Source organism: Grus americana, chromosome 12 (assembly GCF_028858705.1).
Source record: "Grus americana isolate bGruAme1 chromosome 12, bGruAme1.mat, whole genome shotgun sequence".
Classification (NCBI taxonomy): domain Eukaryota; kingdom Metazoa; phylum Chordata; class Aves; order Gruiformes; family Gruidae; genus Grus; species Grus americana.
The window spans coordinates 22,327,967-22,349,357 of NC_072863.1; the positions used below are offsets into that span (position 1 = coordinate 22,327,967).

At 42.1% G+C, this 21,391-nt stretch overlaps 2 protein-coding genes across 4 annotated transcripts in view; one reads left to right on the plus strand and one right to left on the minus strand.

Moving 5' to 3' along the window:
• The window catches only part of MTMR8 (myotubularin related protein 8), a 75,117-nt gene that overhangs the window by 43,195 nt on the left and 10,531 nt on the right, over window positions 1–21,391 (minus strand). The gene's annotated exons all lie outside the window — the stretch shown is intronic.
• On the plus strand, window positions 4,167–5,725 carry LOC129211909 (protein shisa-1-like). The gene is made up of 2 exons (XM_054839695.1): window positions 4,167–4,437; window positions 5,241–5,725. The coding sequence occupies exons 1-2, from the start codon at window positions 4,167–4,169 to the stop codon at window positions 5,723–5,725; spliced, it is 756 nt and encodes a 251-aa protein (XP_054695670.1).

Consider the following 21,391-nt stretch of genomic DNA (forward strand, 5'->3'; position numbering starts at 1 on the left):
CTTCGCTAATCAACCTCCAGTAATGATGTGCAGAGAAAGATGTGTACTTGCCCATCACCTTGGCACATGGGCCTCCTGGCTCTATCCTGAATTACTGTCTTTTATTTCCCTGCATTCTTCACTTCCTTAATTATCACATAATAAAGCAATACTGCCATAATTACTAATAAAGGCACTCTTGTTAAAGGATAAATCTTCAGTTAGCAAGCAGTCGCTGTAGGGAGCTACCTGTCTGTATTTTACAGAGCCAGAATTAGGATTCTAGCACCAGCCTATGTGCTGGGAGTGGCTCCCTGCAGCTGTGTTACACTAATGTGAGTAGAGAATCAGGCCTCAACAGCTTAGTGAGAACAGAACTGCTCAGTGGTATGAGACAGCATTGGTTTTCAGTCCCATGAGGCTCATGGTTTGGGCTCAGAAATCCTTGGCTAGCCAGTGGGCTCCTCCGCTCCATCCCAGTGACCTTGGGCAGCCGGTCCGCACCTTTTCCCTCTAAATCACAATCATGAATCCTTGCCGAGTCTTGGCTCCTACCGTGATTCTTCTGCCCTGTCAGCCCCAGTCTCTCTCTTCCCCTAAACTCCCCATCCATCGGGGGACTACATCTGCATGGATGGCACAGGGTGAGGCAGGCACAAGTACAGAACTCCCTAAATAGCTCTAAAGCAGCCATCTCAGGTAGCGATTGCTTTCTCGCTTACGCTGAACTCCAAGATGCTCCAGCTAGTTTTCTGATACAGCAGGCAGTCCCCCAGGTCTCCAGAGCAGCACTCTGATTCCTATGTGTTTTGACTCAGTCTTCCTTACCAGGCTCCCCGTTCACAATTCAGTCTCCCAAGTCAGGTTCCCTGCCTGCCCTCTCCCCCTGGCTCCTTCCTTGTTTCCTTGCTAAGACAGGTCTGATTCTCTTTCTTCACCTTTGAGCCTCTCTCAATTCAACACTCACACTCAACTAGCTCCTTCCCTCTTGCATTAATCTTTCAATGTGCATAAAGGCAGCGGGGAGATCAGGGAGGAGGTTGCTGTATGCTCAGTGGTTCACCAGAAACCTTCATTCTCAGAGGGAAGTAGCACACGCAGTGACAGGAGAGAATTGATCAGCATCTTACAGGATCTGACCACTGGACTGCAGAGAGGGATTAGTTCTTCCCCTATTTCTTGGTCTGTATTGAACGTTCACTTGGCATTAAGAAATGACAAGAATATACCTGAAATCCGGTGGCAGAGTTCAATCTTCAACATTACAGAAGACAGTAAAGTACTGACACTGAACACTGGTATGCAGGGAAGGCACAGCAGCTGCAGATCAGGAACTTTCCAGTTTGTGCTTTCTGCTTAGAATAACAGGAATTTTTAATCATCTTGCTGTGCACATAACATTCACCGGGGGGGAATGTACATTTCCCTAAATAAGAGAAACAACCCTCACATGGACAAAAAGACTTCTCTCTGAGGGCTATTTCCATGGTAACTTGTAAATTCAAAGCTCAAGCTGTTTTGGCTGCAGGGATACTCAGAAAAGGTAACAAGATTGTTTGTTGTTGTTACTAATAGGAAACCATCATCGCTTTCCTCTCATGCAAAATAGGCTGGATTGTTTTTGTTTAAAACTTCCCCAAAGCTGGCAAAGAACTAGCATGAAAAATTTCACCCTGGAAGGTAAAAGACTAAGAAAGCTGAACATAAGGAATTAGAATAGGAACTCATTCATGATTTATCCTTGTAGTTCACAACCAGCATCCCAATATATCCATGTTGCCCTTTTTATCCTGTCAAAATTCAAAGTGGGTCACAAGTTATGTAAGCATATACAATTTTTATACATAATTACATTCATCTGCTTCTGCAGCGGTCAAGTGGCCATCAGAGCACAGAACAGTATGACAAAATGAAGATGAGAGATTGGGAATCGGGAAACAAATGCCCCCTGGAACACCCACAAACAGACATGCAGACCCTGAACAGAAACTCGACATTTAGCTTCTTAAGAGTTTATCCCTGCTAAGTGAGGTAGGGAAAAATAATGTGGAGTGTGCAGGAAAAAATAATACATGTCCATGTTGTTAAAGATAGTGTGTATGCAGAGAGAGGAAATCATGTGAGGGCAGCCATCATCCAAAGTGTTAATGCAATGAACAACTTTAGGCTTTTCTTAGCATTTGAATACCTGACTTAGCAGGTGTCTTTATACTCTTTTAGTGTGGAAGATGGGAGGAAATAATTGCATCCATCCCTTTATCTTTACTGAGGCACATTTTATTATGATGAACTCTGCAAAGTGCTAAGCACATGCTTAAAGCCTGTCCGAGGCTGCTTTTTCCCATAACAACAAATAATAAAAGTTGGTATTTAGTCTGGCCTAACAGTGCTGATGCCGAATGTGTGAATAAACTAGAATTTGCCTTAAGGCAGATACAGCTTTGGGCTTAAAGTATCACTTCAGCGTTGTGAGAGTTCAATCCAAGACAGCACGTCACTCACCTCTGGCTGTCTTTTGAAGGGTGCTGGGGCTGCTCAGTATTTTCTAGACTGTGCCTATGGATTTATAGGATTAGGTCCTATGCAGTCCACCAACCTTACACTTGCAGAGCTGAACTGCAGGAGGGCAAAATGCATATCTCAGTGCGCTGAGCAGGATTTGGAAAAGTCTCTAGTTCTAAGCAGAGATTTCATTTAACGTTTCTGAATCCAAGGATCTCTCTAACTGTGTTTGCCAAAAAGCCAATTAAAAAATGATACACTAAGGGTGGCATGACTGGCAAAGGTGATGAGCGCTGATGTCTTTGGCAGATTGAATTATGACTCAACTGAACCTATGAAATAAAGCATAAATGTGCAAGCTGTTATCTAATATTAAAAAATCATCAGAAGGGAGATAATTTTGTGTGAATGTTTCTAAAGTTTGCATCATTGGACAGCCTCCCTCTACAATCAATGGCAACACTCCTAAAAAAATATGTGGGAACCAGCTTTTGTGTACACTCAAGAATACCTCTTGAAGTCTTCACCTAAGCTGCAAACAGTGCTACAATTTACCAGGATATTGGTCGAAGAGATGTTGCCCTAACTCTCTGCTTTTCAAAGTGCTCAATTAGCGACAACTTTTTTCCTCACTGCGGTTAAGCACAGGCTAACGATGGTTCAGACGTGGATCCTGTTAATACAGCAAGTAGTTAGACTTGTAAGAGGACCACGAAAGACCATAAATATTCTGGTTTTATTTTTAGTTCAAAGAAGAAGAGGTCACTAACACTCCCGTGCTGCTATGGGGTCTTTGTAACACTGTAGGATTTTCCTGTGTAGGTGAAACTTCTAAGATCTTGAAATAGGCATTTTGTCCCCTGAAACATGCTTTTTAATTCATGGATTGCACTATGTGTGGGGAACGCAGAAGTGCAGAAGACCCTTTAAAATGTTCAGCCTCTAGGTTTTCAACCATGGAGACAGAAATTAGACCAACTTAGAGCTTTCAAAACTATTTTTCCCTACATTTTCAGATTAAAATCTTCTTCTTTGTATTTATGTGATTGATTATCAATGTTAAACAAGGAAAAGATTACCTTATTACCTGTTTGTACCAATTAGTCGTTAGAGCCCACTAGAAGCTGGTTATCCCTATATTTTCTTTCTGCTCTGGAAATTTTATTTCTCACTTGTCACCGTGTGTTGTCCCCAGCCTCCCACCTCTGACACTTCAGCTGTTGACAAGCCTCTGAAGGAATGAAGCTTTGGTACCAGGATAGCCCTGGGCTTGCTGTACCTGCCCTCCTTAGCCTTGCTAACGGTGCCGTGCTGGTCGAAATGCCCACCCTGAGTGTGAGATGTGCCACCCCCAGCAGCGACCAGCCAGAAGGCTGTTCCCTTCAGGAATGAAGGAGGGAAAAGAGGAAGGTGGAGCTGGAGTAGCTGCGAATGGTTTTCAATTAGTGGGTCCTTCTTTGTTGTTGTAAGGAGAGGGGATTAGAGGCAGGTCACGGGCCAAGAGATAAAACCTCCTGAAACAGGAGCTTAGGCAGTGCCTTGGTGGGCAGCCGGTGGTCTGGGTGCGTTGTGCTCTGCAGCAGCCCGGGGTGGTGGGTGCCTTGCCTTTAAAAAAAGAAGGGGGGGATAAAAAAGGGGCAGCGTGGGCCGGGTGGTTAGAGGTGAGGTACCCTGCGTGACCCGGTATGGCAAGGGGGATTCTCTGTGCCCTGGTGCTGCTGCAAGCCCTGCGATGCGCCCCTGGGCAGGCAGGGGAGTACTGCCACGGCTGGGCTGGCAGCCCGCAGCGCTGGCACCGCGGCTTCCAGTGCCCCGAGCGCTACGATGGCCCGGAGGCCACTCTGTGCTGTGGGACCTGCGGCTTGCGCTACTGCTGCTCATCCAGAGAGGCCCGCCTGGACCAGGGCCGGTGCCCTGCTGACAACCAGCAGCCCAGCCCCAGGCCTCCAGTGCCAGGTAAGCTTCCCCTGCCTCTAGCAGATAGGGGGATATCAGATGTGCTTTCTCCTCTGAAGCCCCTGTGGCGACCTTCCTTTCGTGGCATCAGCCAGATGCTTCCTCTGTTTCTGTGCCCATCCCAGCTCCAAGCTGTAACCGTGCAGCAGAAAGCTGTGCGGCCCTGGCACGCTGCTTGCTTTGGTGGCTGCGTGGGCCAGAGCCACTGGGTCCCCTTAACTGGGAAGAGGGAATAAATTGGGGCTTCGCTCAAGACTCTTCTGTCAGTCCTACTCTTAGAAAAGCCTCTGAGCTACTGACAAAGTAATCTGGTAACACCTCTGATGTTTATATCCCTAGTGGAACATGTGTGTTGCTAACCTGTTCTGTTAATGCATGTGGATGTCTCCAAGTAATGTATTTAACTTAACTTCTGGCTTGTAAAAATGCTTGTAATCCTCAAACCCAGATTCTATAGGTAACCCAACAGCAGTTGAGGTACTAACTGTAAAACTCAGTTACAAGTCTGAATTTCTACTTAATCATGCACAAGTGAACAGTAGCTGTGACACCTGAGTACTGGAAGAGCTCTTGCAGGGCTGTGAATGGCAGATGCTCTAGGACAGACTGGTCCCACCCTCTGTACTTCAGGCTTTTTCCAATGAGCCTGCCATAGCTATTGCCAGTTTCTAATCTTGCTTCAGCCAGAGAAGGGTTGAGAGTAAAGCTACTCTGGCCTGCTCCCTGGTGCATGCATGTCTTAAGGAATGAAGGACAAATATACCCTAGAACACCCCATGCTAATGTCACTCTTACATTTTCAGTGCCCGTGTACCTGCCGTTCCTTCTTGTTGGGTCCGTATTTGTGGCATTTGTTGTTGGTGGTGCCTGTGTTGGAATTTGCTGCTGTAAGTGCTTAAAATCCCAGGATGAGGGGCAGCAAAGTGGACTTGCACCTGGCCAGACTTGGCTACTAGAACCTGATCTTCCTTCTCGCCTCTCCAGTTCCAGTTGTGCCACCAGAAGCTCACTGAGTGCTGCTCCTCAGACCAGCAACATCTGCATGACTCTAGCTCCACCCCTTCCCATCATTGGGATGGCTGAAGGTGCTCGGTTCTTGAGTCCTCCACCTACCAGTGGACAACTCTTGCACCCTTCGTGTGCTAATCACAGAATACCAACTGATCAAACGACAATAATGGCTCCAGCATCTTTCCTTAAAAGAACAATTTATGGACACAGCGCTAACACGCCCCCTCTTGGGGTAACACAGGGTGACCAAATGATGTACTCGGCAGCTCATGTCTGAGATGATGACAAATCAGCATACAGCCTGAACAGGGTGCTACTTCACTATCCTAAAAAGTTCTTCGGACTGAAATGAGGACTTTCAGATGTTTGATGCTATTAGGAAGTGCATCAATTTTGGCTTTTTACAGCTCTGAAGATGATGTTTTAGAACTTGTTTTAGGTTCTTGGTTTTTTAACTTGTACTATTTTAATGCTATTGAAAAAGGCAAGATTCCGAGGCCTATATACCTGCTCAAGGAATTACTGAAACTGTAGAAATCAGTTTCACCCTCCCCTGGCCCTTTCAAGCTGCCATATCATGCTCTAGGGGATACGTCAGAGGATTTGGTTTCAATTTCTGTAGCTGTGTCACTTCTCATCAACTTAGGAGAGGGAGGTGCCTTAGTGGAGTTATTAACTGTGGACGATTGACAGGCTGTAATGCACAGGAAGGCTGTACTTAATCTACACATTTCTACCAGCAAACTGATTCAAGATGGTAAAACACTGCCGGTGACTCACCTGCCCCTGATGAATGACCAGTTAAGTGGTGCTACTAAAGGAGAGACTTCCAGCCCTCATTTCAGTAAAATGTACAGTTAGTACCGATCCTAGGGGAAGGTAATAAAACAATATATGTGTTGCTTTCTCTCTTCTGGTGGCTTAGTGGATTTTTTCTTTCTTTACATAACTGGACACTTCAAATGGATAAAGAATTACAGGGTAAGGTAAGAACAAAATAAGACTCCAATCAGTTTTCTGAGAATATGCTGGAAAAGCTTGTCTACTTTGACTCCTAGTTAAGATGCATGCTGCCTGACTGCAGCCATCCCCTTCACAGCAGGACACTGATAGGAAGAAGTTGTCAAAATATACTACTCGCTGCTGGAGTGTTTTAACACTTCCTCACAGCACAGAAACCTGAGTGATTATACTGTGAAGGCACGTTAAAAGGACTCCACAGGTGTTATCAGCAGGAGCAGGGGCCAAGGCTTAAAAATCTTACGTGTATAAGAAGTAAATGCTCAAGCCTTTTCCATGTCAGTACTGCCTATCAAACAGAAAACTGGCAAGATAAATATGCTTGGAGGCTTCTATCACTGGGACTAATATACCTTGTAATACTACCACTTTGTACGCTACTTTATACATATTTTACTTCAGAACCTTATGTCTTAATTCTGGTGAGCAGTGTGTCCTACAGCAAGGCTTATATATATGCACACATATATCCAAGTGCCCTCGTTCGTAGGGGCAAGGTGATACATTTGGATAACTTCCTGACTCTTTCATGGGTGTGAATCAGAAATTTCACAGAACTCAGCTGACCCAGGCCCGTGACTTCTGTTTACTTGGCCAGTTCTTCTTAAAATTGGAATAAGAATATAAGCATGAAAACAAATAAATACCCTGCAAATAAAAATAAGCTTCCCCAAAATACTGAGACTTGTGTTGTACAGTTGTTTTGATACTGAAAAATAGTAAGTTAAGGCTTCCAGAAATATACTAGCTTGAACTTAAAAGTGTCCTTGTTACAGTCAGTGAAATGTCACTGGGATTTATTGATAACTATGCCAATACACAGTTCCGCAGCTGGAATGTTGGTTTTCTAAAGTTAGGTTTTAAACTTGTATTGCTGAAAGCACTTTGAAAATGGCTTTTTATAAAATAACTGTTGTTTGCAGTTGGCTTAGGAAAATTACTCCATTCAGCTACACATTTATCTGGTTAAATGTCCCATTCTGATAGTATATCATGACAAAAACTCCTGTCAGTTCACAGACAAATGAACAAAATCCTTCCTGATGCTCTTTGTTCTGGAAATATGGAGCAAGTCCTGTCACACTTAAGCTGTATAGGAAGATATATTTTATGCTTAGCAGACTCGAGCATTAGAAATGGAGAACAGGTGGTTTTATCAGCTAGTCTCCCCTTTACTAAAACATGATTCTTCTCTACTATAGATTTTCTGAACTAGAAAGGTAAAGGAATATGTGACCAGACAGTCAGTACACTTAAGCCTCAATCTGTAGTACAGAGACCTGTCAACTTCAACAGACCTGGAAAGCTCTCCAGGAGGCAACTTCAGGCAGGATAAGGTTTTAAATGAAGAAAGAAACCAGAGAAATAGCCTTCCTGATACCATAAACCAGAAAAAGGTCAAGAGGTTCACGTGTAGCCCTAAAGAATTAAAAGGAAAAAAAGTTGATCAGAAGTGAGGAACAGAAAAGCTAAATGGTTTTGTGAATGCTCCCTTAATTGCTCTCTGGCGAGGATTAGCAGAGTGTTTGGACTCAGCATCCTTCCTCTCCCCCACTTTCCTCTGGGTGTGTTCCACAACTGAAAAACCGAGACAAATAAAAAAGGCAAAGGGGCTCAACTGAGCAGACACTCACTGGCAAAGCTGGTATTGGGAACAACCGGATTTTCTTGATCCCTATCACTGTATTTTCGATATAGTTAAAACTAAGGTTCGCGGCAACAAAGCCAGGTCAAACGTTTCAAGGGTTCAGTATTTCTTTTCAAAACTGCAAGAGAAAACAAGAAGTAATCAATCTGTTGCACTCCAAGGGCTGGAGAGACGTTTTTCAAAGAACCATTTGCTTAACATCTTCCATCAAGCACCATTGTAAACTCGGATTACCGTGGTCTCAATTAGCATCTGCACTAAAATCAGATCAACTCACGTGGAGACTAAGGAAAAAGCAGAGAGTATTTTTAATGTAAATTCTATGCCTTTACTAATTTGAGGGGCCTTGCTACTGAGTTTAGCACATCTTTAGATAGACGGGATGTGTTCATGCTAAATCCCTTTTTTCTCCCCTAAACTGCTTTTTCTGATTCAAGCCAAAGAAGAAGTACTTAGCAGAGACTAATAGTCTACTTACCACCTATTGTACTAGGTGCTTTGCTTTGTTTGCCTAATGATGCCCCCATCCCACTCCCCTCAACTTCTCATTAAGAAATGATTTGCACTCTTTGCTCTTTAAGCCTCAGTAATGACACAGGTGATGTGAATTGTTCTTGGTGTATTCTTTCTGGATTTAGGAAGAAAGAACTTCCCAAGAGCTCAGAATTGAAAAGGTGAAGATGACAGTTTAGCCTCAAAAGCTTGTTACAAGGCTTGCAGAATGGTGTCCGTGTGGTTTCTTACAGGCTTGTCTGCACATGGTGTTGCCTTGGTTTGAACTGTGGTTTTCATTTTCTTTAGCTTCAATCTGTTCCTAATTAATCTGAGATAAACCAAAATGTATTTTTGTCCAGATTTTTTGGACAGATTTAACCAAACCAGTTTAAAGCAGAGCAGGTTTCTGTGTTGCATATAACCATGTCCCCACAATATTCCTGTTTTACTCCTTTTTCTTGCTCTGAATCAATACACAGTGCTGATCAAGCCACTCTGTGCTACTAGAAAACAGAAACACAGCAACTTAAAGAGTTTTTACTTCTCCTACTACAAAGCCACGGGTTTTAAAGCACTGAATAAAAAGTACCCCCCCCCCCCCCCGTGCTGAACAGGTAACTATCTCCAGTTTTCCCTTGGGAAAAACTAAGGTACAAAGAAATTGTTCAAGGTCTCTCACCTCTTTCCCTCCTTCCCTCTTCCAAGGCAGAACCATGAAGAGATTCCAGCAACCTCGGCTCCATAACCTAGATGAATCCACTATTGGTATTAACAGTATAATGAATTTCTTTGGCTAAGAATAATGATTGATATTTGCCTTGCATTAAGAGACAGATTTGCTTTTATCCAGCATAGCTGCTGTTCTTTCAATGTAAAACCAGAGTTGACTGTTATGGGTGCTGTATTTTTTTTTGTGTTTATGCCAAGGGTTTCACAATTCATTCCAATCAAGTCAATTCAACTCTGAACTGAAACAAGAACCCCCTCTGTCCTTCAAGCAGAGCTACACTGATTTGCTATTCTTCAGTACCAGGTATTCTGGCAGATGGATCAAAAATTGTCGGCATGCAAAAGCCCATCAAACCTACAGTTTTCTGTGGGATCTCAAAGCAAGGAGAAGCATTCCTCATATGGAAGTTGTACTATTTCCTTAGGTCCTTCCTACGAGAAAGTGAAGTTAGTTACACTGTCAGGTCAGTGTTGTAGTGGCAAACGGTATGTATTTCTATTGCTTTGATTGGGTTTACACCACCACTTTATGTTGTATTAGATCTTAATACAGTAGAAAGGGCAATGCCTAACCAAAGCCCCACATACTGGGAAGTGCCTCCTGGAATCCCAGTGTCTTGATACAGATGCGTGAGGTTCACAGGGCAAAATGAGACTAGATTTTTTTAACACGAGTTGGGGCGTGGAGGAACGAACACAGTCCTGACTGGGTGGGTGATGTGGTTGCACGGCCACCACCACAGCATCTGACAGACAGCAAATGTGCTGCTGCACCAAACCTTACAAATGTGGAGGAGGGCAGAAGGCTGCAATTTCTTGTTTCCAGTAAATCTATGCCTGCCTCAGAAAAAAACAGATCTTTATGTGCTCCCACTTCCCTCTAGGGCCTCCGGGAGATGCAACACATATCTGTAAGTGAGCACTCTCACCATTGCACTTTGTTTGTTTTTTAAATTAAATAAAAATAAGCTCTCTTGAGCAGGAGCACTGTGGGAGGTTCCGACTTGCAGGAAGTGCTGCCAGCTTGCTCCCTTCCCTTCGCTGTGTGATGGCCAGTGTAGGAGCCCCATTGCTGACTTTCAAACCTCATCCGTATTGCTCTGCACATGGATTTTGCTGGAATAATTTTTTTTCCTTTCTCTTAAGCCCTTAGCAGTCACTATTTTACTGACAAAAGACTTCCATGTAGTTCTCGTATAACGGGACTGCCATCTCCTCTTTATCAGAAACGGGAATGGATTGCTGGGGCCCAGGAGAGGTCTGTCATGCTAGAGATGAGTACTTGTTCCCTGATACTGGTTTAGGACAAGGATCAAACCCCAGCTCACTGGTGTTTGTGGCTATTTCCTGTTTCAACTGCTCGTTATTTCAGTCCCTTCTTGTTCAAAGCATGAAGACTGTTGCTTTTACAAATGAATGAATGATGTGGCTCAGTATGAGACTTGTGCACGCATAAATTGAAATATGGTATGTTTTGCTAGTCCTTTTTTTTTCATTTGCCAGGCACAATTTGGGAAGAATAAGGTGACAATGAGTTTGGTGGGCACTCTGGATGCTGAAGTTCAGACTCCTGTCTATCTTTACAGTTTATTCATGATTATTCTGTCAGAGCCTGAGAAAGCTGATTCTGGATCCAGGACCTGACTATAGTTGGCACTGTACAGGACCAGGTCCTGGCCCGTAGGTGCTCAGGCAATGTCAGCTCCAGCAACATTTTACAAACACAGGTATGTTGCTACTTTGAACAGACAAAGTGCTTCTAGTATACATGCAGTTGTACTGACAAATGTACACTTTGTACTGGTAAAATTACTTCTAAGAACAAATCAAGCTCTAGAACAGCTGCGCAGGATATTTTCTTACTAAATCTCTGTAAGGGAATAGCATTGCTTGCTAAGACATTCAGATAGCATCACAACTTTGAATAACAGAAATGGTAGAAAAAGTCTGGCATAAAGCAAGAAGGAAAAGAGATATATGTCCCTTTATTGCTTTCATAGATCGCAGCTGATTTTCTTAATTTCTCTGGGTTCTTTAGTGAAAAGGATAACTGATCCAAATGGATTTCGAGGTTTGCAAAAACTGGGATTCAATTCTGCACTTCGCAGGTTATATGATGCAGACAACTTGCAGTGTAACTGCACGCATGGGATTTTTCTGCACCACACATTTAATTTTAGAGGACTCCCTCTGCAAAAGCCCGTCTGGGTTCTGCCCATTAAAAACAGTCACAAGGGCCACATATGTTTCCCCCTTTCTAACAGGGGTCTTATTTTAATTCTTTTTTTTTGTTTTGCTTCTTCATGCAAGCCATTAAGGATGCAAGTCTATGGTCATGTGTTTGTGTGAAAAATATAACGGTCCTTTTCTCAGTGTAAGAAAACCACTGATAAGAAGTTCTGTCAGCAGCAGAAACTAATGAAGCTTGGCTTCCTCTGGAGCTGCCTCATGTTTATGCTCTGGTGCCTAATAAGGTGAAAAATGAGTGAAGCTTTCCAAAGGCTTGGCCATTCCTTACAGCTTACTGTCCTGTGGTGCGTCATACTGGCTGGGTCCTACGGGATTTCTCTCTTCCACCTGGCTACCCGTTTCCATGAAACTTGTAGGAACTTCAAATCTGTGAGGTTTCAGCTCCTGTATCATATATGCATGGTTTGATCAATGGATTCAAAATGTACTGGGAAGATTAGGAACTGGGACTTGACTAGTAAACAATACATAAATCTTGTTCGCTTGGGATGCCAGATTATGGACTGTGCTGGGTAGCGGAGCCCATCTCAACTGATCGAGTCTTTCCAGCAATCAGTCTCACCATTTGAAGTTTTTTTTCTTTCTCTTCCCTCCTCTCCTGAATGTGAGTATCACATTTCAGTAAGGATCCCGAGCTGGCTATTATGTACGAACTAAATACATCTTTCCCTTGGAAGAATATGAGGCTCTTTGCATAAGGTCTTGGCCTAATCATTAAAAAAATGATTCTAGAATCTTTCCATCTCTTGCTGCTGCGATCCTGTCATATCAGAGGCTTGGAGACAAATGAAGATCAAAAGAAAGGCTGACTTAGAAACAGACTCATGTTATTTCCAGTGAAATCTCCTTGCCTCACAGATACAAAAATGAACCTGCTACATTTATTTCTGTCTTTTAAAAATAATCTGTAGATAAAAGCAAAAACATTTTCTGCTTTGGGGATGGTTTTAGGAACAAGTTTTAATTAACCATGTTAAACAATGTTTTCATAATTTCTCTATTTCATTCACATTCTCTCACTATCAAATTCACCTTTTACCTGGAGATACATCTTTCATGTCTGCCATGCAATTGCAGTGATGAAAGGAAGGAAGGTGAGAGAGCAAGAAGTGGTGTATGGAAGAACATGCATCAGAGTCCTCCAATAAATACAGCAGGCTGCAAAGATCTTTTGTATAGCAAGGTGAGCAGAATTCTTTGTGAGTACAAATAAAGGCAGCTGCCAATGTTTATGATACGAAAGTGCTATAAAAGGAATCCAATGTTCTTAGGGCTTACAGGACCAGATTTTCTCTTATGCCAGAGCACGAATCACTGCTGCACCGGCTTACGAGCTCACTTTAATAAGTCCAGTCAAGACCTTAGTGGCTCCTCTCCAATGAAAAGATCTCTGTCCTCTTCCTCGCTCAAGGCCCATCTGCTCTACCTGGCATGGAGAGAAACAGGTTGCAACACTGCGTAATTATGCCTGTCAGAGAAGTTTATGAAAACTGGTAGCCAGTTGGAAGAGACAAATCCGGTATTATATGTGGGGGAAACAGCAGTAAGTGCAGTTGCAACTGTTAACTTGTCCACAGCATTTATATTACTAGTTTAACGAACAGGGAGATCAAAGCAGAGAGATTAAGGCCTTATTCACCTAGAGTAGCCCACTAATATTTGAGGCTTTTGATTTTGGGATGTCCAACTTGAAAAATCACAAACTATGTTTCAGATGCACTGAAGACTTGTAGTTACAGCAGGAGCAAATGGGAGCAGAATGTGTTCTGCACTCCTGCAAGTCAGCCTGCAGACTTCTTACAGTGCATGTTCCAGAGCCTCCCAAATCAGATATTGCTCATGAAACTTGGCCTTGAGTGGCCCTTAATTATAGTTCCTGGCAACATTTCCTTTATTCAGACAATATTACCTAGTCCTGGAGGCTGTGGTTTGACTTTAACATCAGACACACGAAGTACTAGGTAATCTGGCAGTATAAATTTGATTGAATTAGGCAGGACAATATCACATTTTTTATCAAACTAGCCAGAGTGTACACTATGGTGTTTGTGCAGCCTTTGTGGTTTAATGTCAGCTTTCTGCCAGTTCTGTAAAAGATAAATGATACCTGATATGTCATAAAATCTGCTGAGACAAAGTTGTTACACGACTTTTTTTTTTTTTTTTTAAACAGACTTGAACCAAACAGAGAGTTTGCTTTAGTTCAATGCTTTGCTCCATGTGTGAGCGGAGCTTTTGATCTGTTACAAAGTGCCAAAAACCAGATTCACCACTGTGTAGAACTACAGACTTGAGCTATCAAATAAATGTGTGTCTGACAAGTGAAACCTTGAATGATTCTTTACAAATTACATTGTTCATTTTAGTAAGAATAAACCTGATCACCATGAGAATTTTTGCAAGTACTGTAATCAAAACCAATTTAATTTCCAATTTGGTATGCAGTGGCAACAGTCACAGCTGGAATTCATGAAACCTCAGAGCTTCCACCCAAGCTTTTCCAATGGCAAAGAGTTTCTGCAGGGGATTAACTGAATAAATTTTATGAGAGACTGATACAGCGAGTAGGAGAATCTGAACTTGTGGGAGTTTATTTTCCTTCTGTGCCCATTAAGGAGCAATGATCAGATTTCTGAAAGTAAAAATGCTGTGGTTCAAACAGCAAGGGTAACTCACAAACTAATATTGCCCTGGGCAGAAAAAAATAAATGCAAGATTGGAGATACGAGCCTGCTTTCTAAGTGGGCTTTTAACCCACGAGACATTCAGTAGAACACCTTGGGGAATTCTCTTGCCCAACTTAATACATTTATGCTTCGCTTTCACTAAAAGAGTTATTGCTGCCAAGACCCTTATTTCTGACAGTTTCTTTGGACCTGTTCACTCCAGCTCATGTGGCACTTCGGTACGGGATCCATACCACCCAGCACATCACAACCCACTGCTTATCTGTGGTGAAATTTGATGCAGCCCCACTAATATTTTCTATTAGTGAGGTCAGACAGAGAGTGATAATTCTACCACAGAACTTGGCTCTAACCAGAGCAGGATTTTTACATTAATAATAAAGCGTTTTGAAGACTGATGACTGAATTCTTAACAGATATGCAGTTCAGAGGACAGGTATGGTAGCTCTGGAGGGCTGTATGGGAATGAGTATAACAGGATCTCTAATGTGAGCATGAGCGTCCAGGCACTTTCAACTGTCTGTTTTTAAAGACATCATCTCACCTCCTGATAATGTGCTGGGAAGCATCGATTCAGCATTAGCAGTCAAGGGAGTTGGAGCATTAGGAACACACAATAGAGCAAAACAGGTCTGTTGAACTGAAACAGCAGAGGAGAAGAGCATCTTTATGGTACTTATGTTCCATACGTAGAAGTGTCCACGTTACAAACTTGGTGTGTTAGTCTGGAGATGGGATCTCTAATGAAATGCTAGTGGAATCTCTGCCAGCTGACAAAGATGGTGAAAGATTTATCCAGGACTCTTCTGAAGTTATGCTTTTTAACAAGCTGTAACTCAGTGATCCAGGTGCTTTACTTTTGAAATGAACTTTCTATTGATAAAATTCACAAATTTAATGAACTTGTGCCACCTTGCATGCTATAATTTACATAGGAGAAGTTCAAATAGGGTATTATTAGCTGAAGAAATGTATCCATATATATTCAGGAACTGACAAGGCACTCTGGAGGCACCTGTCAAGGGGAAAGAGAGGAGTAGGCTGTGCAGCAGCTCTCCTGGCACACAACAGGCAGTATTTGCTCTGCCAAGCAGTAGTTTTTTACAGATTACAGCATTCTCTTCTTAAATCTCCTCTTTCTCTATCATTCAAATTAAGATAGGTTTTTCAAGGTATCCAAATTAGTTTTGAAATGACAGTATGTATCTATACTGCTTAGTATAGCTCCTGGAATTCCAGGGGTCTTCAGATCTCATCCTCTGAACCATTTGGCTTACAAAAACAGGCCCTGACATTCAATATAAAAGAGAAACCATATACACAGGCTGGAAACTATTACAATAAACAGATGGATGCTTTTGATTCCCTCCAGAAGAGAACAGACGTGATTGCAAGCACAAACATATGCATTCACCCAAATTAATCATAACATTAATTTGAGGTTTATCTCACAGTTTATCTCAAATACATGAATTAAATATTCTATTAATGTTTTGTACACTGTAGGTCAGTGTGCTTTGGCTTTCAGACTGACTTCTGCAATAATGAAGTTAACATAAAATTGCATCCTGGCTGTAAGACAGCACCTTCGAGTAGATACGATTCATTTGTCACGTTTTTTACAAAGCCAAGTCAAGCCAAAATAACCTAAAAAAATTAAGACCTGGCAACAAAACAGCTGCAATACGAACTATCCTCAGCTATGTAACTTAGAGCATAACTTCAGAAAGGTGGTGGATAGACAACATCCTTGGGACTTCTTTAACAAATCAATCAGGATAGTACTTCACACACAGGCAATTTTTTCCCAGTATAAATAGGAAACTATAGCAAACAATCCCTTGTTAAAGAACTGTTATGCATAAAACCAGATGAATTGGTGAAAATATTAATTCAGGGAAATGTTATGCTTTTCTATGCCTGTATGAAGACAGCCTAATTCAGCCAGGGACTACAAAATTCATTACCAATTAGTTTTCTCTACGTAACTCATATTATGAATTTTTTGTTGTTCCTGATAACTATATGATTTTCACTGAAGATAACAGACTCATTGCTCAGTCCAGACTAACTCTTCAGCTGCCCACGAATGGCGTACAGACCTCTTGCTAAGACAGTTCTAAAATCGCAGGGTAACATAATCTGCTGTATGCAGATATTGTTGCAAGAAGTTCTTGCAATTCTCAATCTTTGCCATACTAGATAATACTAGAAATACTAAATAACTGTATTACTGCATTGTGATGTCCTTTGGATTTCTTTATCCACTCCAGGGGATTACCAGTCTCTGCTGGGCAACATCTCCGGTGTTTTGCCTCCATTCCTCTTGCTTCTCCAACCTGGTTCTCCTCCCACCCTTCTGGACATACCACCAATTTCAAAAGAGTCAATGATGCTGCAATTCCAACTGTATGCCCAAGTGAAAAGCCTAGTATCACTTAAAAATGCATGCACCTACTTGTTTTGTAGAAATAGACTTTAAAATGAAAGTATTTGAAAATTATCTTCTGTTATTGAACTACAAAGCACTGCAGCCAGGTTCCAGCCTGTAGCTCCTGCAGGGCAACAAAAGATATTGTGGCTTAATGACCCAACACAAGACGAAACGCAAAACCAGATCCTAAAAAATTCCCTTTAAAGAAGTCACGGAACTTTCCAGATGAATTTGAATCTCAGTGTTGTAGGTAACTGTCAATTAGAGACAGTCTGACTGTATACCCACTTGTTCACTGTTTGGCATCTGTCTCCTTCCTGCCCAAATAGTATGTGGCATGTTTTTGTTTAAAATTCTTTTTTAATGTCACCCTGGAAGGGGCTTAACTATGACAGAGAATGAAATGATTCATTTCTGCTCAGATATGATGTTGAAGGATGTCATGGTAAAATTGAAGATAGATTATATAGAGCTATCCTCTCATTTGCAAAGTAGATAGCAGTAAGATCACATCAGTGTCTGCCTAATAATACGGATGGCTGGTTTTATGTGGCTATATTTACAGTAGCTATCACAGAATACTGCAGAACGCCTTCAGTAGACCTCATCTGGGGCTGATCACAGCTCGTGCGTGGAAATTCCCTACATGCTCAGTGATCGTTTCTACAGGTGGAAATTATTTCATTTAACCATATATTACACTTTTCCTCTAAGCTTGTTTTGGAGAAAAATGTCAATGCACTGCTAAGCTAACCAGTCACAACAGCTTGGTGTGATGAGGAGTGCTGAAAAGATTTTCAAGGAAAGGGAAAATTCCAGCAGTACCTGTCACAGGTACCCCACAGCTGGTGAAAGGCAGTCTCACTGCCATAGGATGCACTAATGAATTAGATACTTGGCATCTATTATTCAGAGATAAATCATACGTGATTACTCAGTTTCAATCATGGAAGAATTCAGGAGCAAAGATACCCATTCAGCAACCCTGATATATGCAGAAGTTTCCCTAGGTGGTAACAACAGAGTTGGCCGTTATAAAGGAAAACACATTATTTCAGTATCACAACCACACAAAAATATAAGCAGAGGTCCCGTATGTATACAAAAAGTGTTTTGCCAAACAGGGTGTGATATGTCTCCTGGGTTATAGGTAATTTTTGTCATCGATTCCCCTGCTGCTTCTGCTGAATAAACAATCCCAACTGATTTCCCTGCTCCAGATGATCTGTCCAAGCAAATAATATTTTCATTTATTTTCCCCTTGCCTAGGAGGAAATCTTTCTTTTCTATTAAAAGATGGTTGCATGGGAATATTGGTCAATGGTCTATGAAATGAGAGAAAGAGTGAGAGAGAAACTCTTGTTGATAATTCAGATAAAGATTTATCTAGAGCCATTCTGAGTTTATCCTCTCAGTAACTGTCATTTCACAAAACACAGAGAGAACAATGTCATTCTCACTTGAGCGTGTATGTGCAGGATTCTTTCTACAGGAAAGAATCAAAATTGTTCATCTATGTGTCACAAATCCTATGGTGACATAAGCTAATGGAAATGTATCCCGTTTATTGGGAAAGTATCCCCATTTTAGGAAGAAGATGACTATTTTTGCATTATAAGGATCTGACTAGCCTCAGTGGACACACTGCTGACATCTGTGAAGTGTCCAGAAAGTCACAATTTTGTTTCAATATAAGCCGTGGCTTTGAAGAGGAAAAGAGAACGGTGTGATGCCAGGCATATTTGGGTAACAGCCTGAAAAGACACCGAGACATATTCCAGCATGGTCCCAAAGAAAGCTGGACTGGCACAACTACGAGGGAGAGCAGAGCTGGGAAGGAGCAGTTGGGCACAAGGGAAGGGGAACCGCTGAAGCAGGCAGAGCCAACAAAGCCTGTGCTTTGATGAACCACGGCTTCAGTTAGATACTCAGCCTGCTCTGGTTCTCTCTAGAGTCAGTGAAACGACAGAGAAACCTCTAGAAGGTGACCTAAGACATCCATACCCTTTGCCCACATCAGAAGAGTAGCCTGATATTTCTCTAAGTTAGGCACTTAGGGTAAGCCTAAAGATAAACCTAAGGATGAAACTTCCTCCAGATTTTGTAGCACATGTAACACTTGTGTGGGCTAAGACTGAAGGGGTCCAGGTTCCATTTCCCTCTGGTGCTAGGGAATAATCCCTACATTTATTGGCAGAACTTGAAACATAAGAGTAAGAACAATCTATTCTAAGCTCAGATCAGTCCCAGATGATCAGCAATATATTTCTTGTTTCATAGGAAACAGGTATTTAAAAGCGTTTAGCTGTTTAAGGCATCATCTTGTTACATAATAAAGGAATCTGGGTGTCAGAGCAAAACAACCACCTCCTGAAAAACAAGGTCTCTTTAAATGTCTTTAGTTAGCAACCGAGAAATACACTCAAAGTCACTTCTGCAAGACATAGCGCTGCTCATGCAGAGATCTTCTCCCTGATGGCAACGCTACTGGGATTTTTACCTTCTTGTATACTGGTGATGAATTTATAAGCAGATGCAGGCAACTTGATAGCCCTTCTCTTTTTATCCTACCTATTCTTATTCGTATAATTGTCTAATCCTTATTTATAACTCCCTAAGCTATTTGCCTCAATAATTTAAGTTTTTATTCATACTCTGGGGTTTGAGGAAACAGAGCATAGTGTCTCTTGCAAGAAAAATCCAAATGATGTTTCTTTGTGGCTGGAATTTAATCTATTCTAAGTGGTGCCTCTGTTCCCTAGTGCTTTGCTTACCGGAGGTTGGCTCTCTGGTGCTGAAAATAGAAGATATTTTAGCATTTATGTGCAAGTGTGTGCATGCAGGAATGCAAATCTGTAAAAGCTCCAGAGTTCATCTAAAATGCTAATAGAATTACAGAGCTTCCAACCCGAAGAATACGTGGTGCTCATCGCTCCCTCCCAGATGTAAGAAATGTAGCTATAGGTCTATCTCTTTGGCCACTGGTCAGCAGGGACCGGTCTTAACTTTCATTGTTGTTATGCAAAGAAAACATATTTTATTGTGGGTGAGGGTGTTGCTTACATTCTTCATCTCTAGAGATGTTAATTCCAGATGTGGGGCAGTCATTCTCTGAGTGTTTTTTAAACATTTGTAATTCTGCTCAGCTGTAATCTAACTCAACAGTTAGAGCATCCTTCCATATACCAAAAGGAAAGAGACAAAACCAATCAGCTCTCAGCCATATTACAGTGCACTGAAACGAAACCGGGAGAAATCTACCACAGCTTCCATGGAAGAAGAATATGGCCCAGCAGTAGCAAGCTCTGCTACAAGAAAAATGACGTGCTGAGTGGGGACAGCTCTGGAGAGGAAGGGAAGAAGGGAATACCACAGCTGTGGGCTCCCAGACATCACCTACTAGCCTGAGTATCACATCCTTGTGTGTGCACACACAGCATTCGTACACTAAGTCTTTATCATCAAGTAATGAACTGCTTCTGTTCAAAGAGTGCTCTAAATTAAATCACTTTTCAGGCAGTCTAATTTGCAAGATCTCCCTTCTCATCATACGTAAATAACATGTTCTTTATTTGCAAAGTGCAACAGGAGCAAATGCCAAAATGAAGTTTGACCATCTAGTTCCTACTTCTGTCTACTACTATGTAAGTTACTCTAGGCAAGCTGTTTTTCTTCTGCATCTACTCCCCATTCAGGCAAACAGGCACATCACCACCCATGAATACTGTCAGACAGTTTAACTTATTAACATTTCAAAGTAATTCTAAATCCCTCAGTAAGAGCTCCTGAAAATCTTCCACAGTGAAGATTTCCAGCGGCTCTGCATCTCTTGGCTCTCTCCACAACAGGATACGAACTTGATTCAGAGTACATGACAAAGACCTCTGACATATGGAAAGGTGGGTGGGAAGGGAGAGGGGCTGTTAAGGCTGAAGACACAGTGGTACTGCTTTCCCCACTTCGTGTCACCCAACAGTGTTGCTGCTCCGGGCAGGATGCAATTAGGCATCGAGCACGTGATGCTCCACACGATCCTCATCTGCTGCACAGTTTGCCTGAGTGGCTGGGTCTCAACACTCAGACAATTTTAAGTGAGGTCTCAACATCTATGAGGAGAAGCTTGGTCCAAATTACAGCAGGCTCAGCAACACCACCAAGTTACAGTAGTTTAGCAAGTTGCCACCTTTTAGCCAAGTTAGAGGCACCGTCTGTGTGTGCCTACCCAGTGGCGTGGACTAAACCGAAATGGTTTCATGTAAACTGGATTGCTTCACCGAAGGCACCCGATATTTAACCTTTATCCCAACCACTGTTCTTTTGTTGCTGGATGTTGAAGTTGCAGTAAGCGCAGGTCAATGCCCAGCTCCGTGACTAACGCTTTCTTATCTTTTTGATAAATCACACAAATTAACTCTACTGTTTCTTCTTCTGCAATTTGAAAGGATTACGAAGACTTGGACAGTAAGATAGTTAACTAGGACTGCAAAGCACATTTTCAAGGACTAAATTTTACATCTTCAGTTCTCTATTGTTTTTCAGTGACTATGAAGTACAGATTGAGGGGGCTCTACCTAAAAGAAGCAAGTGAAGTCTTAAATGCATACTTGATTGAGTACAATTACCCACCAACACTTTTGAACATCCATCTACCGACAGGCAGAGATGAAGCACAGAGAGAAG